The 25,936-nt window shown below is 58.6% G+C and overlaps 2 protein-coding genes across 3 annotated transcripts in view; both read left to right on the forward strand.

Moving 5' to 3' along the window:
- ZNF683 (zinc finger protein 683) overlaps positions 1-10,090 on the forward strand; it is a 36,709-nt gene extending 26,619 nt beyond the window's left edge. For both annotated transcript variants that reach the window (XM_054012113.1, XM_054012112.1), the window contains exons 3-7: positions 919-1,038; positions 3,503-3,755; positions 4,840-5,852; positions 7,095-7,223; positions 7,686-10,090. In XM_054012113.1, the coding sequence (XP_053868088.1) occupies positions 919-1,038; positions 3,503-3,755; positions 4,840-5,852; positions 7,095-7,223; positions 7,686-8,213 (2,043 nt within the window). In that variant the 3' untranslated portion in view covers positions 8,214-10,090. The remainder of the gene's footprint in view (positions 1-918; positions 1,039-3,502; positions 3,756-4,839; positions 5,853-7,094; positions 7,224-7,685) is intronic.
- An 11,418-nt stretch (positions 10,091-21,508) lies between these two features.
- Positions 21,509-25,936, forward strand: part of CRYBG2 (crystallin beta-gamma domain containing 2) — a 30,578-nt gene continuing 26,150 nt past the window's right edge. The window contains exons 1-2 of the mRNA XM_054012111.1: positions 21,509-21,958; positions 23,177-23,264. Coding sequence (XP_053868086.1) covers positions 21,726-21,958; positions 23,177-23,264 — 321 coding nt within the window. The 5' untranslated portion in view covers positions 21,509-21,725. The remainder of the gene's footprint in view (positions 21,959-23,176; positions 23,265-25,936) is intronic.

Consider the following 25,936-nt stretch of genomic DNA (forward strand, 5'->3'; position numbering starts at 1 on the left):
ACTTGCACGGACGCTGCGTTTGCCGGCAGCCGATGCTGAGGCCACGAGCGCCTGCCCTCACCCAGCGGGAGGAGGCAGAGAAGGGTGCGTTCGTGCGATGAACCAGCCACAGGCGCGAGCGGCCAGATCCCATCGCAGCGTGGGCCTGCTGGCAGCTGGAATTCCTCCTCGCCCCCTCGCACAGGCAGCGTTTGCATCCAGCCCTGCATGTCACCAGCCTTTGGGCCAAGGGGAGGCCAGACCCGGCTTGGTCCAGCCCAGGCCCGTCTCTGGGCCTGCCAGAACAGACACGCTGCCCCGTGTGCAGCCGTCTCCCCTCGTGGCAGGACTGAAGGTGTCTCTGGGTGTAGCAAGGCTGGAGTGTTTTGGGGGGAACTCCGGGGTTCTTTGGGAGGCTCCGGCCCCAGGAAGGGGCAGCAGGAGCCAGTTTCTGACACTCTGATGGGAATTGGAAGAACTTTCATTCACAGTCTAACGCAGCTCATCTGTGCTGATCCCCCCCAGTGAAGCGTCTGCCTAATCCCGTTTAGGGATTAGCGTGTCAGGGGCCTGGGCTAATTAACACCAGACCGATCCCAGGGCCGTGCTGTCCATCACCTGTTTGCACCGCCACCAAAATCTGGTCTCCCCAGCTGGGTTGCACTGGAGGTGCCGGCGAGACCTGCCCCAGGGGAGGGGGGAGGTGGCAGGTGGCCTTGGGCCGTAGCTGTGATGCAGTTGTGGGAGGGTGCACGGAGTGTATGGCACGGGGGAAGGGGGATGGCTTTGTGTGGGTGGGTAGTTTGGGGGTATATGTGTGTGTCAGGAGTGCTGTAAAGATTCACGATCCAAGGAGGCTGCTGGGATGGTCCCTGGAGCCCGTTCCCAGGCGTGGGAGGAGGGCTGGCCGGTGCTGACTGCATGCTGGTGCCCCTGCAGGTGGTGGCAGTGCTGAGCCGAGAGTACATCCCGTCGGGCACGCGCTTCGGGCCGCTGGTCGGGGAGGTCTACACCAAAGAGAACGTGCCAAAGAACGCCGACAGGAAGCACTTCTGGAGAGTGAGTAACGGCTCCCTCCTAGGAGGGTGACGGAGTCGGTGTGTTCTTCCCAGCCCCAAGGCCGGCCCCTCCGAGAGCTTTCACCCACTGCTCAGGGCTATCTGCGCAGCCTTCCTCCCAGACATGTCTCTGCTCCTGGCAGCCAGCCAGAGCGGGCAGCTTCCTGCGGGGGTGGAAGGCTCCTCTAACAGTCAGCTACCAAGGGTGCCCGGGGCGGAGACAAGCAGCACCTTCCCTAGAAGGCTTGGGTCACCAGCACTATGAGACAGCCGGCTTCTGCCAGGCCCTCTGCTCCTTCCGAGCCCTGCTCAGCTCCACTGGCCCCAACCTGCCCTATTGACCCGGGACTCCACGCCTCCGCCAGTCACCTGCCAGGTTCTCTGGGGGCAGGCTGGCTCAGCATGGGGGCCAGTGCCTGGGAGAGAGAGTCACTGGCATCTTTCCAGAGCCGGGCACAGCGTGGGCCTGCCTCTGGCTCAGTCTTTGGAAGACACTCGAATCAGGGAACCACCTTGCAGGAAGGTTTTGCTATCTCCAGAGCACTCTGTCTCCATCCCCAGTCTGGTCCCCCAGCGCTATAGCTGGACCTTTGGGGGCACTGTCTTCCACTCATGTAGCCATATAGGGCTTGGGTGGCTGGGATCTCATGGCTGCCAGGGAAGAGGCCAGGGAACGCTCTACAGCATTGCCAGAAGCAGTGTCTCCTCGAGCCGGTATTGTATCGATGCCCCAGCATGCTGTTGGGCAGACAGTGTGGCTGAGGACAGAGTCCTAATGGGAGAATGAGTCACGTCTGGGTGCCATCATGTGTCCTGACCAGAGCCCCTCACCTGGCCAGGGTCTGGAGTCCATCCTGGGGCTGCTGGTTAAGGATGTGTCTGCAGCTCCAGCCACCACACCCGAGCTCGCTTGAATCTAGCTACCTCTGGTTCCGGAGCCACAAAGCCGCGGCTGGATGTGCTTCAGCGGCAGTACAAACCCCGGGGCATTGCTTGCAGGGCCAGCCTGTGCTGAAGTGCATGCTGCCACGGCTTCACTGCTCCAGGGCCTGAGGTTAAAGCTAGCTCGGGAACGTCTGCCCAAGCTGTGGTCACGCCCTGTGCCTGCAATACCGACGTACTCTGAGTGATCATTTCTCTTTTATGGCATCTTCCTTCAAAGCACTTTACATACCTCAGGGAATTAAGTCTCTCAATCCCCTGTGCAAGGTGGATCAGTATGGCTACCCCTCCTTTACAGATGGGGAAACTGAGGCACGGGGCAGGAAAGTGATGCCACTCTGGGAGGCACAGCAACAGAACTCAGGAAAGGAGCCCCCCCCCCCCCCCCCCGCTCCCTGTCCTGTGCTCTCACCATTAGACAACCCTGCCCTAGCTTATTTACACAGAGTAACCCCTCCCCATGCCCAGAAGAGGGGAACTTTTGCTGGTCAAACTGCAAGCAAAAGCCCCTTTCTGCATTCCCCTCTGTGCTGGGAATTTCGGGTGGGCGTCAGCATGCCCCAGTGCTTGCTGGGGAGTGTTTTTTTTTTTTTGCTTTGGTTCGTTTTTCTTGTTTCTTAAAAGGAAATAATCCCATGGCTGTGAGCCAGCCAGTATATAGCCCTCTGGCCTTTGTCAGCTCTTCCTGCCCTTCAAAGCACCAGGCGGCTCTCAGCTGTTTGCCTCCCGGAGCGACAAGGGGAACAGACCAGCCCTTTCTGGGGGCCTGCCCAGTCCCTCCTGCCGGGAGGCAGAACCGAGTCTGGTGCCCAGAAAAGCCACAGAGGCGAAGGTCAAGGCGGCTGAGTTTGAAACCAAACCTCTCCCCACGTGGGGTGATGTCAGCAGGGGCTGGGATAAAACTCCTCCTCCGCCCAGTTCTCTGGGAGTGACTCATGAGAGCCCCACAGGGAGAGCGAGAGATCACAGACGGGCTGCAGGTGTCGCATGTACTTGGGACCTCATCACTCTCAGCAGCTGGTCACGGCGCAGACGCTCCACAGCCGAGGTGCTCAGAACAGCGGTTCTTACAACCTTTTGGAGCGGGACCCGTTTTTGCGGAGGGTCCTCTGGGGCTGACCCCCGGCAGCGAGCGGTTGGCGAAAGGAGCGCCTGTGCTCCGGTGGATGGAACTCCTGGCTGGGGACAGTCAGGACTCCTGGGTTCTATTCCTGCCTCTGGGAGAGAGCTCGCTCCAGTGGACTGAACTTGCAGCTAGGAGCCAGGACTCCTGGGTTCTGTTCCATGTGGACCTGACACGGAGCAAGTCACTTCCCTCCTCTCTACCTCAGCATCCCGCATCTGTTAAAAGGGGATAACAAAACTGGGTGACCATGTGCCCATCACCATCAGTGACAAACCTAGTGGGCACGACCCAGGAGGCCCCAGAGGCAGCATAAACCTCCTGACAGATGCACCGGCATCGCTAAGCGCCCCCAGCTCTGTGGCTAACCGGACTGTCTCTTCCCTTCTGCCTCCTACAGATTTACTCCCCGGGGGGCGAGCTTCACCATTTCATCGACGCCCGGGACCCCCGCCGCAGTAACTGGATGCGCTACGTCAACCCCACCCCTGACGCCCCGGCCCAGAACCTGGTGGCCTGCCAGAACGGCCTGGAGATTTACTTCTACACCCTGAAGCCCATCGTGACGGGTGCCGAGCTCCTGGTGTGGTACAATTACGAGTTTGCTGAGCGCTTGCAGTGCCCGCTGCCGAGGGAGCTGGCCGAGGAGCTCGGTGAGGAGTGTCTGGGGACGGGATCTTGGGGTGGCTGGTGTGCCGCCGTATCTGAGATGTACTGCGGCCCCAGAGAGAGTCTGGCTGTAATGGGGGGCAGGGGGAGTCATGCCAGGGGGCTGTGCCCCGAAGGAGGGGGGGGCGTGTGGGGTTATGCATGTGTATCTGCCATCCTGCACGTGTCTGGGTTTGCACAGAACTCCTGCCAGTTAAGCCAGGCCCATGGATAGCGGATACTCTGCTCTGGAGCTCAGCTGATCACAGGCTGGCTGGCCCATCCCCAGCCCAGCCCTGAACCTTGATTGTGGGTGGGTGTGGAGGTGAGCTCCAGGTGCCAGCTGATCCCCAGTGAAATAGGGGAGAGACACCAAGTACAGGTGAGTTTCTTGCAAGGGGGGGAGGAGTAGGGGCAGGTGATGGAGTGACAGGGGAGCAGGCAAGGTTGAAGGGCGCAGGCTCCCAGCCCGGCTTTCCTCTCCCCACGGCTGCATCCAAGGAAATGGACAACCTTCGCTGAACCAATGTTGATCTTCCAATCAGGATTCAGCCTGAGTCTGGGCCAGTTCCATCCTTATTTCACCCAAACGGACCTGTCCATCTCTAGTAATCTCTGTCCATCTCTAGTAATCTCTGTCCATCTCTAGTCATCGGCCTCGCTCCAGGCCAACTGAGGAGCTAACCCCAAAAAGTGAATTTAGCGCTGGTGAAAGACGTGGGGGGTGCAGCTGGTCCCACGAGGGTGGAAATCTCACCCACAACCCGTGGTCTTGGGAGATCACCATTGGCGATGATGGGATTTCCACCAGATGGACCCAACCGCCTCAGGACAGGAGCTGGGTTCTGTCTATACGGCAGGCCCAGCTGCAGGGCCCTGGGGACTTGTCTGCATTTAAAGTGTCTCAGGCGCTTGGAGCCTGGGATGGGAGCCTTGGATAGGATATGAATAAACAGCCAGGTAAATCAATAGTCACTCACAGTGCCTGGATGGAGGGGGTGGGGGTGGGATTCCCCTGCCCATGACACTTCCTGGCAAAGCCAGTACCCAGACATGTGTGGTAACGTGTGCTTGCTTCTTTCTCTCCAGAGCACGATGGTATCCGGAAATCCACCGCAGAAGCCCCTACCACACCGGGGCCTCAGCCACCACAGGGGGGCTCGGCCGCCAACCCAAACCTCACAGCTAAGCTCACAAAGAAAAAGGAGGAGGAAGAAGGCGATGAAGATGAGAGCATTGACCTGGAAGCGCTGGACAGGGGCCTGCCACCGAGCCCATCAGGATGCCGACGTGTAGCGTTGCGTGGGCAGCTCCCCCAGGACGTCAAGCAGTGGCCCCTGGGGTTTAGCCCTTTCCCCAATGCCCCTGGCAAGGAAGGGGCGCCTGAGAAGTCCAGCCCTCCATGTCAAAGAGCCGCGAGCCCCAGGAACCAGCCAGTCCTCAACTGCTGCCCGTACGGCCCAACTACCTCTCTGTGCAAGGAGCTGCAGCGCTGTCTCAGCAGCCTCTACCCTTCCTCCCCTCTGTATTTGCCAACGGGCCACCTGCCCCAGCCATATCTTTATGCCTGCGGCCCCATCCCTGCCCACTACCCCCGGTTTGTGCTGCCCCCCCCTGCCGCGCCCTTCCTGCCAGCGCCGCCCATGAGCAGGGTGGGGGAAGTCCCTCCCTTGGGGTTGCCTTCGCTGGAGCCGCAGGTATACGCCCGTGCCCGGGGAGACGGGACATCTCCATCCCCAGGCCTCTACGCAACTGTCTTGCCTCATGGAAAACAGGGAGCCCACGAGCTCCGGAAGCCACAGGATGTTTTAATCTCCCTCCAAAGTGGCGCTTTCTCCTCTCCGGGCTTGGACTATGGACCAAAGCAGTATTCGTCCCCTGCCGGGGGCACCTCATATACCTCTGAAGTTCAGCAACAGAAACCTACCTCCCTGCTTGCCCAGCCACTGGAGGCCATCAATCTCAGCACACCAAAGTGCTGCCCGCCGGCCGGCCGCTTGGGCACCACGCCCGTGCCCTACCCTCTGAAGAAGCAGAACGGCAAGATCAAATACGAGTGCAACATCTGCGCCAAGAGCTTCGGGCAGCTCTCCAACCTCAAGGTACCAAAGGGCCACCTCAGGACACTCTCCCACCCTCCTCTGTCCGCAGCCTCGCCCCTCCCGACCCACATCAGTATGCTCCTGCTAGCCTCTTCAAAGGCAGCATGGTCTAGTGGCTAGGGCACTAGGCTGAGAGTCTGGAGACCCGGGTTGTATTGCTGACTCTACCTGCTGCGCGACCTTGGGCCGGTCACGCCCCTGCTTTGTGCCTCAGTTTCCCCATCTGTCAAATGGGTATAATGATACTGACTCACCTCTGCTTTGCGCACTATGGAGGAAAAGTACCTCCTCATTTGGTAAATACCCTCCTGTGCCTCTTCCTTAATCAGTCAATCTCCAACCCTCTCAGCAGCCTTTAGAGCAGGGGTTCTCAAACTGGGGGTTGGGTCCCCTCAGGGAGTCACAAGGTTATTACATGGGGGGTCGCGAGCTGTCAGCCTCCACCCCAAACCCTGCTTTGCCTCCAGCATTTATAATGGTGTTTAATATATTAAAAAGTGTTTTTAATTTATAAGGGGGGTGGCACTCAGAGAGTTTGAAACCCACTGCTTTAGAGTCACGTCTCACCCGCCTCCTAGATCTCCCAGTCACAAATCATTATGGCTGAAGATGTTCCATTGTTAATAGCAGGACACTGGGCTACCCAGGATCGTGCTTCGTGGGTGGGCTTCAGTCTCAAGCTGATCAGGGTGCCCCTGATGAATAGGGGTGGGGTCTGGGAGGATGTCACTAGAGGCCCCTCAGATGTCTTTGCCCTTCCTCTGTGTTATCGCAGCAGCTCGGGGCAGGTCCCCTGTCGGGATCTGGCACCTGGATCACATTGCAGGAGAATTTCTCCAGGCTCTCTCTCTCATTAGCACAGCACAACCCGGATGGGGGAAGCCAGAATGTTCCCTGTCTTGCCCCAAAAGTTCCAGGCAGGAGGGAAGAGCCAGCCCAGGAAAGGGCCCCCCCTCCTGGTCAGCAAGGGACAGGCAGAGGCCCCCATTATCCCTGCTCATCCATCCCCCAGATGAGAAGAGCCCAACTCAGAGGGACAGTCGCCTCTCGAGCAAGAGGCTCCATCGCCTAATGGAAATGTCTCTCGCGTCTCTCCTTCAATCCCTCGCTTTTCTCAACCCCCGGGCTCCTCCCATGGCTTACTCCTGCACTTTCCCACCTTTCTTTCTTTCTTTCTTTCTTTCTTTCTTTCTTTCTTTCCCTCCCTCCCCACGCCTGCCCCGCCCCCTGTGCCCCCTGCAGGTCCATCTGAGGGTGCACAGCGGCGAGAGACCCTTCCAGTGCCATATTTGCAAGAAGTGCTTCACGCAGCTAGCTCACCTGCAGAAGCACCACCTGGTGCATACGGGCGAGAAGCCTCATGAATGCCTGGTAGGTGACGCGCCCTCCTTCCTCCTGCTAAAGGCCCCGGCGCTGGGAAAGGGGCCCCCGGGCCCATCGGAGCCCGTGACGGCCTGGGGGCGGTGGACTCCGAGGTCTGAGAGCGCGGGGCACTGTCCCTTGGGGCAGCCTGATGGAGTGGTATCGAAGGAGGGGCAATGGCATCAGCGTGGTGGGCAGAGACCCAACGGGGCCTGGGCAGGGGGAGGGTGGATAATGGTTGTCGGGGGGACGAGGGCTCAGCTGGACACGGAGCCTAAGGCACAGGACCCAAGTTCTGCCCTGGGCTGAGTGAGGCCAGCTCCATTGCCTGGGCTGGAGTCACCCCCAGCAAAGCTGATCCTCGCAGCAGGCCCGTGCCTGGGGGACAGGCCGGGGGCTGAGCCCGGGGGCTGTGGTGGCTGGCAGGCGGCCAGCTGTGGGTCTGACACGCGTCCGTCCGCCCCTCCGCAGGTCTGCCACAAGCGTTTCAGCAGCACCAGCAACCTCAAGACCCACCTGCGGCTGCACTCGGGCGAGCGGCCCTACCAGTGCCGCCTCTGCCACTGCCGCTTCACCCAGTACGTCCACCTCAAGCTGCACAAGCGGCTGCACGAGTGCAAGCGCCCACACCGCTGCCCCAGCTGCCCCAAGACCTACATCCATCCCTTCAGCCTGGCGCTGCACCGCCGCGGCTACTGCCCGCTGGCCCCTGGCGCCGCCGGCCCCCCCGCCCAGCTCGGCCACTTCAACGCCATGATCGACCACTTCGACTTCAGTCTGGACGCCGAGCGCCTGGAGGGGGAAGGGGCCGACCCCGCCCGGGCTCCCGGGCTCCTGGAGAATCTCATCCTGAGGGAGCTGGGGTCAGGCAGCCGTGGGCAGCTCCCCAGGAACAAGGGCCCCTGCTTGCCTGGCCTCCACAAACAGCTTCCGCTCCTGCCCCTGCCCCACTACAGTGTCTCTGTCAAGCAGGAAGACTTCCCATTGAAGCTGGCCTGAGCCGCTCGCTCTGCTGGGACTGGACTGGACCCCACGCCCACTGGTTGGCTTTGGCTAGCTGTGGTCCCTTGGCTTCCTCTGGGCCAGGGCTAGGCAACAGACTAAGCCCTTACAGTCTCCTATGGGCTCTGTATCTTCCCCTCCGAGTCCCACGGACCAGCCCTGGGTGCCAGGGCCTGGAATGGGGTACAGCAGCCTGGGATTTTGATAGCAGCCATGGACGTATCCGCAGGGTGAAGCAGGTGCCAGGGAGCTGTGGGTATCGCCTCCTGCTCTGCAGGCAGTGCTGGGAGGGGGCTTTGTTTCTTGCACTGGCCTCCCCAGTCTCAGCACTGCCCGGGGGGCTGACACCTGGGCTTTAAATGAGCTCCGGCCCCGTAGCAGTGCCCTCAGCCTAGGGGCCTGTAGGGTGCCCTGTACAGCCCAGCCCAGCCCTTCCCTGGCTTCCTGGGATCTCTCTCCAGTGCAGGTCAAGACTCACTGTCCCAGAACTCCGGGAGCTGCCCGGTCTGGGTTATCTCTGTGAATGGCCCAAACCTCCCCTTTAAACGTGACGCTACCATGCCCACCAGGAGGTGAGGGTGGCAGGAACCCCGGGCTGGCCAGGAACCAGCTCCGGTCAGCTCTGCCGTCCCAGTGGGACCTGATTTCCTTCAGCACCACAGCGGCTTCCGGGCCCCAGGCCTTGTATAGAGATACCAAAAACTGGGATCCACCAAGCTCATCCCAACTCCAAAGCACCTCAGTGCCCGAAGGGGGCTCCTGCAGTCTCCTCTCCGGGGTCACAACCTGGGAATCTGTGATGAATCCTCAAAGTGCCACATGTCTGGTCGTGCCCACAGCCCCTGAGGGCACAATCCAAGCGACATGAAGGTACAAAACCAAGGGGCTCCTCTCTCTGATCTATGGAATGAGCTTCAACCTCTCAGGTCCCCCGCCCTGCTTGTGGGGTGGGGGGTGTATAAGAGCAAGACTTCGCCCCTGTCTATAGAAAGCTTTAATCTCTCCAGTGCCCCTCTTGTGGGGGCAGGGAGCTGCACTCAGTACAAGCCAGGGACCCTGCCTGGCCTATGGAAAGAGCTTTAACTTCTCATGTGCCCCCCTCCCCTCCCCGATCTCGGGCTGTGACGCCCTCCCTGGTCTGTGACCCCCTCAGGTATCCCCGATGGGGCCGCCACCCTCACATTTGACTGTGCCCTTGTTTTTTTATTTATTTCTCGGCTGGCTGCAGCCCTGGCCGGAGCCTTTGTATATTTCTTGGGCCGTTTGCTGGTGTAGAGTGCTGAAATAGAGGGGGTGAGAAAGTGGGGCCAGCGGGGGCCTGATCCTGGGGGCAGGAAGGTGGCACCTGGGGCGGGGGGACATTTAGCCCACGCCCAACATTCTGCACCCATTAGCGGCTAGATTTCTGTCTAGTGCAGCGCCCTGGGACATCTGCCCAGCCCCAGGGGACACCCCACTACTTTCCTGCTCCCCACTCACCGGTCTGTCCCCTCACCCCATAGCTCCTTCGCGTCTTTTCCCCAGCACCTTCCATGGCCAGCAGCCTGCCTGCGTGCTTCATGTTAGACCCACTACTCTTCACTCCTCTATCCCCCTTGCGTTCTGCCCCCTGCCTCTGTACCTCCTGGCACCCGTTGTCCTCTATATCCCTCCTAGCTGCAGGCCCGGCTCTCCACTCCCTGGCCCCTGGTACCCACTGAGCTCCCTTCACAGCCTGCAAGCCAGGGCGAGTCACATACTACTCTGGAGCCAGCAGACAGACCCCCACCAACCCCCACCTCAGGTGCCACAGCAGAAACGTCTGCTGATCGGAAACGCCTGGTAACGTGGAAGGGGCCAGGGCCGGGGGTTGTGATTCCAATGTTTCTAGTCAATAAAACTTTCTGCCTTTGTACTTTTACAAATTTCTCTGAGGAATAACCTGTTTTCTGGGGCCTTTTGGTTTCCAAGGGTCTGTGTAGAGGCCTCAGCCACCCAAGGAGGAGGTTTTGGGGAGCGGTATTTCCACGGGGATGCCTGAGCTCTCTTCAGGCCAGCGGTCCCCTCCTCCAACATCCCCAACCACTGACCAATAGATTCTTCACAGCCACGGGTGGTTAAGGCATGGCCACCGGGCAATAATACAGCTCTTCAACTTCAATACAGACGTTTGGCCTGCATGGATGACCACCTCCAGCATGCCACGTTGCATGGCAGGCCAACAGCAATCAGACATACTTCAGAGTACCAGCTGTTTGCTGCAAGGGTCAGGAAGGAATCTACTTGTAGCTGGCATACAGCGTTGCGTGGTTACCAGGTGCATTCTGGTTTGTATTCCACCCCCTTCCTCTAAAGAACTAGAGAGTGGCTGCTGCCAGGGACAGGATACTGGTTAAGGTGGACCAATGTTCTGATCTGCTATAGCAATAGTCCATGATGGAGAGGTTGGAAGAGGGAACTGGGTTGGGACCCAGATCTCCTGGGTTCCTTTCTTGGTTATGCCGTTGAGTGACCTTGGGCCAGTCACTTTACCGCTCTGTGCCTTGATTTTTCCACCAGTAATATGGGTATAATGTAATAGACTGGTTAGTGTCCCTGTGCACCACTGCCCTCTGCTGGCTGGGATCAAACCTGCTCAACTGTGTATCATAGACCCTATACTGCTGACAACTCTGGGGATTCTTCTTTAGCTCAAATGACTGGACCTTGTGCTTTTAGAACAGGAGGGGGATCTCGGTTCTGACCTCAAAGCTGATGTGAATTTCCTGGTTGCCCAGGGATTAGTTACAATGCTCACCTGCATCAGAGGGGTGGGGTTAATCAATGGGTATCTGTTTGTGAAGGGTTTTGGGGGTCTCAGATGGGAGGCCCTGTGAGCAACTCTCGGAAGTGTTTCCAGAACCACTGAGCAAACCAAGTGGGGAGGTGAGGGGTCTTGCGTGCAGTAGGTGACGAGGGAGGTTGCCACTCCAGTCCAAGGGGAAGTGCTCTGCTCATGACCTGGCTTCCTGTTTCCTCATCAAGCCTGGGAAACAGCAGGGTTCCCCATTGCGGCCCAGGGAAGGGAGTTCTTCCTGCCAGCTGGTACGAGCACATCACCCATGAGATGGTGACAAGGAATCTGTCACGTGACTGGCTGCTCCAGGGCTGTGCAGGGAGCAGGCTGTGAACCCCAGTGACAAGCCTCGTGCTCACCCCTAGGAGCTGCAACAAAGCTGTCACCATGACACTAGCTCCCACATACTTGCCTATTCCAGGGGGCTCTCTAGGGAGCAGGGCAAAAGCTATGGTTGTTTGGGGGGAGTGTCCCAGCTACTTCAGTCCCAGCAGGGGGCGCTGTAGGGAATGGGGCAGGAGCAGTGGCTGTGGGGGAACTCACAGCTACTCCAGTCCCAGCCTCTCCCAGCAGGGGGCGCTGTAGGAAATGGGGCAGGAGCAGTGGCTGTGGGGGAACTCACAGCTACTCCAGTCCCAGCCTCTCCCAGCAGGGGGCGCTGTAGGGAATGGGGCAGGAACACTGGCTGTGTGGGAACTCACACCTATTCCAGTCCCAGCCTCTCCCAGCAGGGGGCGCTGGAGGGAATGGGGCAGGAGCAGTGGCTGTGGGGGGACTCACACCTATTCCAGTCCCAGCCTCGCCCAGCAGGGGGCGCTGTAGGGAATGGGGCAGGAGCAATGGCTGTGCGGGAACTCACACCTACTCCAGTCCCAGCCTCTCCCAGCAGAGGGCACTGTAGGGAATGGGGCAGGAGCAGTGGCTGCGGGGGGACTCACACCTATTCCAGTCCCAGCCTCAGACTCCAACCGAAGCAGGAGGTTCCTAATAGGGGATGAAACCAGGGCTGCCCAGAGGATTCAGGGGGCCTGGGGCAAAGCAATTTTGGGGGCCCCTTCCAGAAAAAAAAGTTGCAATACTATAAAATACTATATTCTCATGGGGGCCCCTGCGGGGCCTGGGGCAAATTGCCCCACTTGCCCCCCTGCCCCCCGGGCGGCCCTGGATGAAATGTTTTTTCCATGGGTCCCCCTGTGATTTGGAGGCGTCTCCCTGGCTCACAGGCTTCCCGTGCTGTATGCGGGCTGTGCCACCCCTTTGTATAACCCCCACCAGCATCTCTCCCCCAGAGGCAGCTCTCGCCATCCAGCAGCTGCGGTTTAAAGAGTCTTGCGGGTGCGTGACTCATGTTTCGCTGACTTCCCCCCCATGGCCCGCCCCAGCCCCGGCTGAGGGGGAAGATACTGTGTGCAGGGCTGGGCTGGCCTCTCAGCCCCTCTGCCTGTCACTTCAACAGGAAGAGCTGAAGGAAGCAGCAGCCTCGAGCTCTCGCCTTTGCTGCGCTCTGAGAAATCCCCTCATTTACCAGCAGGCCGGGTGACTAATCCCCACCGCATGGCGCATGGGGGGGCAGGCAGGCAGGTACCCAGCTGTCTAAGGACAGGGCCTGGGGCCTTCCTAGAACTCACTCAAGGCTGCAAGCTGGGGGTGGGGGGAATTAACCCATCATTCCCCAGTGACACAGTACGAAGCGCTCAGGGTAGTGGCCATATTATGGGCCTGATCCTGCTCTTTTGAAACCAACAGGAGTTTTGCCATGGACTTTGACGGGAGCAGGAGCAGGGCCTGTGTCCTCTCTTGTGGCCCAGTCCTGTGGGGTGAAGAGCCTTTTCCGGAAGGTGCTGTGGTCCCCTCAGATTTCCTTGGGAGCTGAGGTGGCTCAGCACCTTTCAGGATCAGGCCCAGCGGCAGGGCCACCCGGGGGGAGGGGCAAGTGGGGCACTTTGCCCCCACGAGAATATAGTATTCTATAGTATTGCAACTTTTTTTATGGAAGGGGCCCCCGAAATTGCTTTGCCCCGGGCCCCCTGAATCCTCTGGGCGGCCCTGCCCAAAGGAAGCATGGTCTTGTGGTTAAGCCAGAGGCCTCAGAGCCAGGGCATCTGGGCTCAGTTCCTGTGTCGCCTTGGGCAAGTCATGGCACTGCTCCATGCCTTGGTTTCCCCACCTCTAAAATGGGGCTAGTGAGAGGTAGACAAGCCATTTATTTCCCTTGGTCTAGCCAGGGGCTGGGCTGGAGGGATTGGTCTGTCCTCTCAGGTTAAGAAGTGTGTGACTTCCCCACCAGATACATCCCTCCCTGGGTCACAGAGCTGGGGCTGGAAGTGGGGACTGCAGGCCAGGCGGGTGGGCCTCCTTCCCTAGCTGAGTCATGGAGCAGGCTCCTCCAAGGTGCCTGTTCAGTGGGGAAAGGCCTCTGATTCCCCCCCCGCCCGGGTCCAGCGCGCTGAGAGCTCTGTCTGCTTGGACGGCTGCCCGCCCGCTGCCGACGCGAAAACTCTGCAGAGAGCTGAGCAGAGCGTTTCGAGGAACAAGCTTCCTCCTGAGATGAAGAAGAAACCAGCGAGGCTGGGAGAAGGGAAAGGCACCTGGCTGGGCTCCATGCGTCTTCAGTTCCGCCTCCACAGCAGCTGAGATGTGTCTGCCCAGGGGACCCAGCATCTGAGACTGTCAGACACCAGGGGGGTTGCCTATGGGGCTGAAATGGACGCCTTACTTCAGCTGAACGCTTTGCCTTCCAAAGGCTTGAACTGTTTTTCCCTCCTTTTCGGTATCTTTAATCAAAGGTTGGAAGGATTGTTAATGCCGCGTCTGCCGTGGGGCTGAGCAGGTGGAGGGCTCTGACTACCGAGCCCCGGACCTTGTTTAACGTGTAAGGTTGGACAGTGACTGGGTGAGATTGACAGCTTTAGCCCGTTTAGTTCATCTAAATTAATACATCATCCTGCAGCTCCCCTGCCTTCAGCCTGCAGCTGGAGTGCCCCCTGGTGGGCGAACTTCAGACATGATCTGGTGGAGCAGAGTTCAGATTTGAGTTCCCAGGTCCCCTGGGTTAGTCAGGGGTGGCAGCATGGGGATTGAAGCAGGGAGCCCACGGTCAGCACCTCGCTCATTGCTTAGCATTTCGCTACAAGACGGGGCTTGAAGGACATTCCCCTGGTGCCTCCTTGTGGTTCATGTGAGAACTGTTGGGTCCAGCCTTTGGGGTTGTACCCGCACCGCTTGCGACCTGGAGGCGGTGCGTTCAGATTCAGAGCCAGCACAGAAGGGAGCGGGGAGGAGACCGTGGCGGAGCGACTACTGAATACATCAGTGCTGGGAAGGCGGCCAGCACCAGGGCAGACGCAAGCCAACCAGGAAGGCCAGGGCAGCGAGGGGGGCGTGGAGAAGGAGTTGTCTCTGAGATTGGCATCTGCTCAGTCTGTCACAAGGAGGGTGGATCTGCTGTAGCCGGCCTGGTCTGGGGCGGTACAGAGCTCCCTGCCGTGGTCTGTAGCAGGGGTTCTCAACCTTTTTCTTTCGGAGCCCCCCAGCACGCTATAAAAACTCCATTGCCCACCAGTGCCACAAGTACTGGTTGTCTGCATAGAAAAGCCAGGGCCGGCGTTAGGGGGTAGCAAGCGGGGCAATTGCCTGGGGCCCCACGCCACAGGGACCCCCGCAAAGCTACATTGCTCAGGCTTTGGCTGCAGCCCCGGGGGTGTGTTGTACTTAAAGTACTGCACAGGATCTTTTCAGGGGGAATAAGGCAAAACGCCACATTTATTAGTAATACATGTATTCATTAACACTGTATTATATGCATATAATATATTACACTTATGCTCACACACACACACACACACACACAATTCCATTCCGTCTTGTTGTTACCAATTAGCTGCTCCCCTTAACTGCACTGGCCAGGTGAGTTAGATGGGGGAGGGGGTGGAGCCGGGCTTCTGCCGATCCGGATCGATGCTCCCATGTTGACAAGACGAGACCCGGGGTCCTCTGCAAGACACCTCACTTTTATAGCAGCTTTCCTCTTATGCAAATCTATACCAGATTCAAACTCTGTGTGTGTGTCCATTGGTCCTTTGTGCTGCTTTCTTTTGAGTGTTGTCCCAATGCTGCAAAGAGGGTGTTTCCAAAAGAAGGTGCTTGCTTCTAACCCCCGAGGCCGTCGGTATGTCTGCTTGTCTTTAATGAGCCCACTTGACACGTTTTATTGTTCTTGGGTCTGGCTCCCAGCCCCTCTCCAACAGTTGAGGCTGTCTGGAGGTGCTGCCTTCCATGCCTTGCTCATCCACACCTCATTCATTCAACAGGGCAATTGATTAAGAGTGGGGGCGGGGAGAGCTCTTGTTCTACTGCTAGCAAAAAGAATGTTTTCTTCTATCTTATTCTATCCTTAGGGGCTATAATATTATACCAGGGGCAATGCAAAGTTTCTAAATGAGGCTTTGATACAAAGTCCCATGAAAACAGAGGTCACACGTGGGTAGACCCACCACAAGGTTATACGAAGAGGCACAATGTAAAGTTATATGAAAATTATCAGAGATTGATCTACAGGTGTCAGAGTTGCCAGGCATCTGGTTTTCAACCGGAATGCCTGGTGCAAAAAGGGACCCTGGTGGCTCCCGTCAGATCAGTCTGGTCAGCGGTGCAGTGGGGGCCCAGGGCTGGGGGCCCAGTGCCAGCTCCGCAGCTCCCATTGGCTGGGAACCACGGCCACTGGGAGCTGCGGGAGCGGCACCTGCTGGTGCGAGGGCAGTGCATGGAGCTTCCCTGGCCGCCCATGTGCCTAGGGGCCACCGGGACCCACACCCCAACCCTCTGCACCAGCCCGGAGTCCCCTTCTGTACCCAAACTCCCTCCCAGAGCCTGCACCCCCCCAACCCCCTGCCCCAGCACCAAGCCCCTTCCTGCACCCCAAACCCCTCATCCCCAGAGCCCACACCCCTAGCTGGAGCCCTCACCCCCCCTGCACCCCATCCCCCAGTCCCCTCCTGCACCCCAAACCCCTCATCCCCAGCCCCACCCCAGAGTCCACACCCCCCAGCCAGAGCCCTCACTCCTCCTCCCACACCCCAACCCCCTGCCCCAGCCCAGTGACAGTGAGTGAGGGTGGGGGTGGGGTAGAGCAAGTGAGGGAGGGAGGGGGGATGGAGCGAGCAGGGGCGGGGCTTCAGAGAAGGGGCGGGGCAGGGGTGTTCAGTTTTGTGCCATTAGAAAGCTTGCAAGCCTAGGCATCAGGGTTTCCTGCCCTGGTCCCCAGCGGGTCTAACACTGGTCCTGCTTGCAGCCCCCCTGGGTGCCCTGGACCTCTGGCTGAGAACCCCTGGTCTGGAGAGAGAGAGAGATTGCCAGCCTCCAGGTAGAGCCACCAGAATAAAGTGAGTCCACAGGACAACGCTAGGGTTACCATATTTCAGCAAGCAAAAAAGAGGACGGGAGGAGCCCCGCCCTAGCCCCGCCCCTGCCCTTCCCACTTCCCGCCCCCCCAGAACCCCCAACCCTCCCCCCGTTCCTTGTCCCCTGACTGCCCCCTCCTGGGACCCCTGCCCCTAACTGCCCCCCAGGACTCCACTCCCTATCTAAGCCTCCCTGCCTCTTGTCCCCTGACTGCCCCAACCCTTATCCACACCCACACCCCCAGACAGACCCCTGGGACTCCCATGCCCCATCCAACCACTCCCCACCCCCTGACAGCCCCCCCCAGAACTCCCAACCCATCTAAACCTCTCTGCTCCCTGTCCCCTGACTGCTCCGATCCCTCTCCCCACTCCTGCCCCCTGACAGCCCCCCCCAGAACTCGCAACCCATCTAAACCTCTCTGCTCCCTGTCCCCTGACTGATCCGATCCCTCTCCCCACCCCTGCCCCCTGACAGCCCCCCCCAGAACTCCCGACCCATCTAAACCCCTCTGCTCCCTGTCCCCTGACTGCTCCGATCCCTCTCCCCACCCCTGCCCCCTGACAGCCCCCCCCAGAACTCCCGACCCATCTAAACCCCTCTGCTCCCTGTCCCCTGACTGCTCCGATCCCTCTCCCCACTCCTGCCCCCTGACAGCCCCCCCCAGAACTCGCAACCCATCTAAACCTCTCTGCTCCCTGTCCCCTGACTGCTCCGATCCCTCTCCCCACTCCTGCCCCCTGACAGCCCCCCCCAGAACTCCCAGCTCCCCACCCCCCTGCTCCTTGTCCCCTGACTGCCCCTTCCTGGGACCCCTGCTCCTAACTGCCCTCCACACCCCTAAGCCTCCCTGTTCCTTGTCCCCTAACTGCCCCCTCCTAAGAGCCCCCCCCAACTGCCCCCCAGGACCCTATCCCCTACCTGTACCCTGGCTGCCCAAAACTTTCTCCACCCCCCCCAAAAGCCCCCCCCCGTTTCTTGACTGCCCCCTCCAGAACCTCCCGGTCCCCCTTACCCTGCTGCTCAGAACAGGGTGTTGGGCTCTGTGCCAGCCGAGCCGGACACGTGGCTGCGCTCCCCAGCACAACAAAACCCGGTCCCTGGCCCTGCACAGTGCTGCCGGACCGGGTTGCAGGAGAGGCCAACTCAGAATGCAGGGCGGCTCCGGCTCCTCTACAGCTGCTCAGGAGTCCAGCCCGGGATTTTTCTGCAGCCCTCCCAGCCGCTCGCTCTGCTGTGCCGGGGGAGGGGGAAATCCCGGACATTGTGAGTGCTTTACAAATTCCCCCCGGACGCTGTTTTTAGCGCGAAAAGGAGGACATGTCCGGGTAAATCCGGACAAATGGTAACCCTAGACAACGCTCACTTCAGAGCCCAGCCCGCATTGCTGATAGCCCATGGCAATCTGCCTGAAGTCAAGTGGTCATCACGGGGTTAACTGGGTTAATCACAGTATTATGGGTTGGAGCCATGCTCTGCCTTGCTCTTACTTCCTGTTTGGTTAGTGGGGTTTCCCACTCCCACGCTCTGTTGGGTTGTAGTCCAGAGCAGCGGCGAGTTCCCAGCCTGCAGTCCTGTGAGTGTCTTTGCTCAGTCCCTTTAGAAAAGTGCCCAGTGCTCGGCCTGGTGGGAGTCACAGCTGCCCCCCAGGCACAGTATGTTGAGCGAGGCGGGTTTCACAGCCACACCCTGCCTTTACTTTGTGCTAGCTGCGGGTCTCACCTTAGAACACACCAGCAGCTGCAGCGAGGCTGGGGTCATCTCCATTTTACAATCCCTGCACTGGTTCCCATTATTTCACTGGGCTGTGGGTGTCCGCACCCTGCTGGCCTGCCCCATCTCCAGGGACTTCTCGCGCCTTATTTTCCCCGGCTCAGGGGAAGGCGACCCCCAGCTGGTCCTTCACGCTCACCCTCAGCCCAGCTCTGGGAGCTTTGGGCTGGCGCTGCGAAGGGTTTTCTAAAGCGCCGTGGTCACTCAGTCGCAGGAGCGCCGGGGATTGTCAGTGATTTAGCAAACGCTGCCTGTTGTGCTTGTCTCATGCGGCTCTAGTGACCCGACTGCAGACACTGTGATGCCCTTGTATTGCCCACGTGTACAGCAGAGCCCTGGCGTGAGCTGGCTCTGAGGGGCAGGAGGCAGCCGAAAGTCCCAAGCAGTGGCGCTCCCAGCGCCTTCCTCAGGAGCCCGTCCCCAGCCTAATTCAGCTCCTGTTGAGTCCTGCCTTTGGGGTGTGTGGAGCCTGGCCACCACCCCAGCCCCAGCCCCAGCCTGGCCTCCTGATGTTTCCTGGCTCCCTCCATCTCTCAGCTGGACTCTCAGACCCTCTTTTCAGGCTACTGGGCCAGAATTCAGGGACCCGGTGACAGACTGAGGCCGCGGCTCACAAGCCCCACCCCAGGACTTGCAGCAGGGACGAGTCCAGAGAGGTTAGCAAGGCTCTGGGTGGGTCAGAGGACCGGCACTGACCTATAGGGTCTTTCCCATCTGGGTTGCTGAAGGCGACTCGGTCAGTAGTGCCAGGCCAGTCTGGTGGCTGCGGTGACAGGCCACTGGCCTGTGTGAAATGTTTGGTGTGTCCACATCTCAAATCCCCACCCTCAACTGGCACTGCCTGGCCCCCTCGTGGGCAGACCCAGCAGAGAGGCTAAGGACTGAGCGGGTCTCGGAGACTGAACTCCCCTCTAGGTCCGAGATGGGGTCCCCCTAATGCAGGGCTGAAGCACGTTGGCCAGGCAGAGAGGGGGCAGCTTTTTGGTGCAGGGAGCATGTGTTTCTTGGTTTTGTGTTTGTACAGCACCTTGCACAATGGAGTCCTGGGGCAGGAGCGGGGCTCTTGGGCACGACTGCAGTACACATCATACATAATAATAATACTACCCGAGGAGTCAGGTTTCTAGGACTCTGTCTGGTGCATTCATTCCCTGGTGCTGCCTTTGCAAGGGGATGTTGGGATGCTTTGGTATGAAAGACATGCCCAGCACTCGGGGCCGGATTAAGCCATGGGCCCCGTAGGCCTGTGCCTGGGACTAGAGTCAGTGCTGATGCCCAAAGCTCAGCTTTCATTTGTACAAGAATGATGTTTCCAGCCCTCACGGGGGCGAAGAAAAACTTGAAGCTGTGACATGAATATAACCAGCGCAGAGGCGGCTTCCTGAGTCTGCAGAGAGCCTGAACCAAGAGCTCTGAGAAGGCTGAGCTGCACCAGTCATCTCAATGGGGTGTTTGCTACCAGACCCACTGCTCTGGGAGGGGGCCCTCACTGCTGTCACCTGCAGGGGTGAAGTTGGCAGGGCCCTGGTACGCTATGCAGAGTCCTCTGCTCAAGTGGGTGGGAGATAAATCCTCCACCTTTAGGGCAGACCCCAGCCTGCCTGAGTGCTGGGAGCAAGAGTGCAGGGGTGGGAACGCCCAGCCTACCCACAATGGAGTGGTAGTAACCTCCCTACCAGCTCGGCCAATGGCTCTCATGTGGGGTGTCCCTAGGGGACCCATGTGATAGGGCTCAAGGTAACAGCCCTGGTAACTGGTCCCTCTGCCTGGGCTCCACAGGCTTCCCAGGGCCTTGCTCCCACTCCAACTGGGGCTGAGCTATGGCAAAGGGGTGGGGTCCACTAGAGGGGCCCGAGGGAGCTGGATTGCCTTAACCTGGGCCTGTTAGCTCTCATTTTCTGGGGCTCCCGTGCTGCCAGTCCCCTGCCCCATTTTTGAGATCCAATGGTTTGGACCCATGGGGTAATTTCCACATAGTCGTTCCATACAGTGAGTGTGCAACAGCATCAGCTTGGGGTGTGACCCTCTCGGGTGCCATGTGCTAAGGAGGCTTGGGCTGGGTTTCAGCCCCTGGATGGCAGACACTGAAGTTGGTGAGTCTGTTTCCTGTGAGTCAGTGCCTCGTCCTCCATGAGCGGGTGCCGTGCTGTGGGAGGAGCCATCGTTTGCATAGCTATGGTCATTAAAGATCCCAGGCACCTTTTGCCTGCGTGGAGATGTTAACCCCATTGTTATGGCTAAATTCCAACTCAGGGAACTGCCATCTGCTGCCTGAAATCCCCCTAGGGTTTGGAAAGGATACAGTATTCCTCCTCACTTCCTGTCCTAAACTGCTGTGCAGTATTGCTAAACAGCTGCTCCACCCCAGAGGTGGCTGCATTCTAACGTTGGATGAAGTGATCAGTATATAAAGTGCTTTAGGCTCCTTCAGGTAAATATATAAATGTAAGTTATTTATTATTAACAATGCCCAAAAGGCCCCTCCTCAGACTTTATCTAGGGCACAACACCCCCCCGCCCCATCAGGGGGAATATGGAGAAGCAGCGGACTGAAGATTTATTATAAGGCTCTGCCACTTTCAAACAGCTAGGCTGTTTGGAAAACCGGGCTAGTGGAATGAGAGTGGGGCTGGGAGCCAGGGTTCCCCTGGCCCCTCTCAGGTACTGCATCTCAGACTAGACTTGGGAAGTCACCCCCAAATCTGGAAAATGGGGGCAATGATCAAATTTACCCCCTTCCCCTCCTGATAACGCGGGAGGGAGGCTCCTCAGAGGGGGCTCCTCTACCCAAGTAAGGGATGTAAAAGATCCATGAGACCACCCACTCGGTCTCCCCTGGCCTGCTTAGTAGAGATGGGCTTGATCCAGCCCCCCAGCCTTTGGAGGGGCCTGGACCAGCCTCCGAAAGGTGGAACTGGGGACTGTGTCAACGGTGAATCTATGGGCCAGGCTGCAGTTCCCCTGGGCCCTCGGTCCCACGCTCTCGGTCCCTTGCTGTCTCACTGTTTGTTGTTGACAGTGCCGGGGTGAGACTTTCCCCAAGGACTCAGGCTGCTGAGATCTGCCTTGTTTGTTCTCTAAACAAACATGCAGCAGGTCGGATTCTTTCCTGGAGCCACTGAGTCTCAAATCCCAGACCCCCTTTCCCCCCGTCCGAGGCCTTGGCTGGGCGCTTTCCCTGGGCGGTTACATTGCACACCTGTCTCCAGGCTGCGGTCACGCTCACGTGACCGGGCTCGAGTTCCCAGTGCCAGGTAACAGCCCTGGTAACCAGGCCCTCTGCCTGGGCCCCACAGTCCTCTGGGGGCCGCTCTGGCCGTGCTCCCAGCTGGGCACGGCTGGATCTGTCAGCATTGCCGCAGCAGGTGTTACTCCCCGCTCCCTCCCCAGCACACACACCCGGATTCTCCCAGGTGGGTCGGACGCCAATGCCGGCTCCTGGCTAAGAAAAGCCGGCTGGGTGAGTGGGGAGCGGTGCTCCCGGCTCGCCCCTCCACTGGCCTCTAGCCCTCTGGTTGCTAATGTCTCTCAGGGCCGAAGACCAGGCAGGCTCCCCCCAGCGGGACCCCCCCCGAGCCAAGAAAGGGGGCATCAGGAGGCGGCTCGCCCAGCTCTTCTCCCGAAGTGAGATCAGCCTGACAGAGCTGCAGAGGAAGGAGGGCATCAGGGATGGCCCCAGCGCCCCTAGAGCTGCAGCCCACCAGGATGGGAAAGGGAAAGAGAAGAGGAGCAAGTTGCGGGGGTCCTTGCAGAGGTGAGCTCCCCGGAGGCGGGCAGTGGGTGAGCTGGAGCTTCTGGCTGCGGGGAAGGGGTCTGCTAGCTTGGACCTGGAGCCGTCTGCACACGTGGGGTGGGGGCGGGGGCGGGGGTTTGCCCATCAGCGCGATGGGTGGATCTGTGCATGCACGTGAGTGACCGTGACAGGCAGCTGTGTTTTCGCATGTGCCTGACAAGTGGTGGGCCCGTTTGTCCATGTGCATGTTGTGATTGTGACGAGCACAGGTGTGTGTTTGCGTGTGTGCGCGCCAGGGGCATGTTCCGCGTTCAGCTGTGAATGTTTATCCCCCTCACACGCTCCCCACCCAGGGATGTGCTGAGCGGGGGCTATACAACTTGTCTCTTTTGCTCTTGGTGTGTTTACAGGAACCCTTTCAGGAAGCAGGCCCGCTGCTGAGTCAGCCTGGGGAGGTTTGATAGGCGACTAGGATCTGGGTCTGTCTGTCATTCCCAGCCCATAAGGAGGCGGGAGCAGCCCCTAGGCTGGCGCGCTTGAGGACGGGGGCTGAATTCTTGCCTGTGTCTCCTTTGTGTGAACGGGTCGCTAATGGGTCCAAGCTTGTAGTCACCATGTCCAGAGCATATACAACCTGGTGGTTTCAGAATCTAATCAGTGCACATCCAGTCAATACGCACCCGGCAATCAATACATCCTGTCCACGTGCATCTCACAGTCAGAGTATCTGGTCCATACACAGAGGACCCAGTCCCACTGCCTGGTCCATATACACCTTATAGTCAGCATGATCTGTGTTTGCAGTATCTGGTCTGTACATAGCTTGAATCCATGGTGCTCGGTTCATGTGACCCTCAAAGTCAAGGTGTCCAGCCTGTACCCTTCAAAATGGGCTGTAGATTCAGGAGGCCAACTCCCTACCCTAGCACACCCAGTCCAAACAAGATGCATTCCTGTCCTACCCTACGGGATGGGGAACTGGGAGGCAAAGTCCCTCAAGATAGTCGAGGGAGCCTGTGCACATAGACTGGAGGGTTCTGCCTTCTAAGATGGTTCTTCTCATGATGGGCTGAGATCATTGGGAGACAACTGAAAAGCCCAGGTACTCCCCTCTTTCCACCTGGAGAGAGGTCTGAGCCAGGCAGTTTGGATTCAGAGCTTTCCCCAAGATCAGGCAGACCGGGCTCTGGGCCCATCACTAGCATCAATGTCTGCCATGGACTTTGCGCTTCACTCTAGGATGGCCGTGGAGGACAAGATCTCAGCTGGGGGAAGCCGCAGCGAGGAGCCCCCCCATCCCAGAAGGCCCCAGAAGGCATCTTCGAAGGTGAGGCCTCTGTGGCATGAATGGCTGTGGAAAGGACCTGGGTCTGGCCTGGGGCGTGCGGGCTTGCTCAGCTCCTGGGGCAGAAGGAGCTGTGGAGCGGCCTGTGAGCATCCCCTGTGCAGAGCCAGCGGGTCAGTCGCTGTAACATTCTCCTTCCTTTGGTAACTGATACCCAGAGGCCTGCCCGATTCTCCAACAAGTAACCATGGGGTCGCTCGGCCCTTTGTGCTGCTGGCAGCAGGGACCCCGGGCACCGGGCCTCTCAGAGCGCAAGGCCATGGCCAGTCTGCTCCACTGAACGTGCCTGAGGCTGGCCCCGCTGTTGGGGCCGGCCGCCCTGGCACGTGTGAGGGTTAAGGAGACAGGTTCTCCAGCTGGGCTGGAGTGTGGTCTACTGGTTAAAGCGGGGATCCAGGGACTTGGGTTCTTTTCCTGGCTCTGCCACTCACCTGCTCTAGGACTTTGGACAAGTCGCTGAATCATTGTGTGCCTCAGTTTCCCCACCTGTAAATGGGGATAATAGTGCTTGAAATCCCCAGGAGGCGGGACCCTGCTTTCAGAACTGCAGCTTTCTGTGCCTCTCCCGTCAGAGGCCTCCTCCATCCAGGGAGGGGAATATCCCAGAGGCTTGTCTGGCTGCTTTCCGCGGGCGAGGGTTGGTGCAGTGAGGCATGTGGGCATGGGGCATCACTGATGAATGATATTTTGCACTTCAAGAGAGACAGATGCTCCAGGCTCTCAAAGTTAATGAGTGATGCCCCAGGCCTGTCCCCATGGAAGTGGGGCAGTCTCATTTCCCCAGTGACAGATGGGGAAACTAAGGCACGAGGAAGGGAAATGACTTGCCAGGGTCAGTGATCCTGGGGGCCAGATTCTCCCGAGCCTTGTGCCGCGTGGTGTCATGTACACCATTGTTACCGGGTTGTGTTTGACACTCGCTCTCCACAGGAGCAAATTGGTGACACAAGGCGCAAGGCAGGGGAGAATCAGGAACAGAACCCAGCAGTCCTGGCTCCCCATTCGTCCCTTACTCTGGTTACCAGACCCCCTTGGGATTCACTGTAGCTTTGCTCTTGGTGCCTTTCTTCCTTCCTGCTGATTTCACTGACTTCTGCAGAAGCAGCAGGCCGTGGGGTGAGGGTGCCCCCTCTTGGGAGCTCGGGAGTACTGCATGACAATAAGAGCAATACCTTGGAATGTCCTGTTTCCCATGTAATTCTGTCCGCGCTTTGATCCTGCTGGCGTTTGAAAGCCATAAACAGGGAGGCCTGGGGGGAAACGCCTGGGCCCATCACTAAACCCCACTGACAGCTTTGGGGAGGGACGAGCTCTCCTAACTGGGGAAAGCATATGCACATCTATATATTTTCTCCAGCTCTCTGTCTGTGTTTCCCTCTGTCTCTCACCTGTCTGCCCATCCATCATAGTGATAATATCTGCAAGACACCTCGTCTGGCCCTGCGGCAGGAACTGAGCACTGGAATGGGTTACCTAGGGAGGTGGTGGAATCTCCATCCTTAGAGGTCTTTAAGGCCCGGCTTGACAAAGCCCTGGCTGGGATGATTTAGTTGGGGTTGGTCCTGCTTTGAGCAGAGGATTGGACTAGATGACCTCCTGAGGTCTCGTCCAACTCTAATCTTCTATGATAGGCTGTGCTTTGCAGGGACACGGCCGTAAGAGGAAGGGATTTTCCCCATCATTGAATGGGGCCCCCAAATCCCCCACCGTGATGTTCCTTCTGTGTGTGTTTGTGATGCCAGTGCAAGCAGATGAGCAGAAGCCACCAGGGGAAGATTTGAACTGGAAGTAGTTTGGTAATTGCGGCTGGTTTGGAGCACAGAGAGTGGAGCCAGTATTGCTAATTGCAAGTGTCCAAAAATCATAAATCAGCCCCCCAGAATCATGAGATGGGCTTAAACTCTCATGAGATTTTAAAAAAACAGTAAATGATGGGTTCTTTTTATGGGCCCTCTGTCCATGCTTAAGGGCTTTTCTCAGCAATCATGAGGGCTAGGAACTTACTTTCGTTTTAATGGAAGCTGAGAGTCTCGGGTGATCACCTGACTCCAGGAGCTGGGGCTTTAAGAAAACCACCAAATGTCACAAGTTTCATGATTAAAATCGTGAGAGTGGGCAACACTCTATGGCAGTCACTGATTGTATCTACAACCTGGCCTGTTCCCATGGCAAACAGCCTGAGGCCTCCGCTAGAAACACACCTGCTCTGGGGTTCCTGCGTGTCTCTCCTCTGTTCCCTGCGTTCCGTCAGAGCAGGGGTCTGCGACTCCAGAGAAGAATTTGCTCAGGGACGGTGCAGGGATCCCCAGACTTCAGCAGAGACACTGCTACGCCGGCCCGTTCATCAGGGCTGAGGGGCTTGCGCAGAGCCTGGCTCTAGCCCATCAGCTCAGTGAACGCCTAGGAACGTTACAGGACAGAAAACAACCCAGTGCCTATTAAAGGAGAGAAACCTGCCCCCGGGGTCCCTGCTCTGGGCTGCGTGAGTCACCCCTGGTATTAGCGCAGTTCTCGTGGGAAGCTGCCCATCGGGTGGGTGAGGGAACGTGCGAAGGTGGTGGATCTAATCTCCCCAGGTGCCTGTGGAACACGTGTGCTCTGCTGGCCTGTGTCTAATAGCTTTAGCTCCTTCCTGCTGCACCAGTGACTCCTGA

Source organism: Malaclemys terrapin, chromosome 22 (assembly GCF_027887155.1).
Source record: "Malaclemys terrapin pileata isolate rMalTer1 chromosome 22, rMalTer1.hap1, whole genome shotgun sequence".
In the NCBI taxonomy this organism is placed as follows: domain Eukaryota; kingdom Metazoa; phylum Chordata; order Testudines; family Emydidae; genus Malaclemys; species Malaclemys terrapin.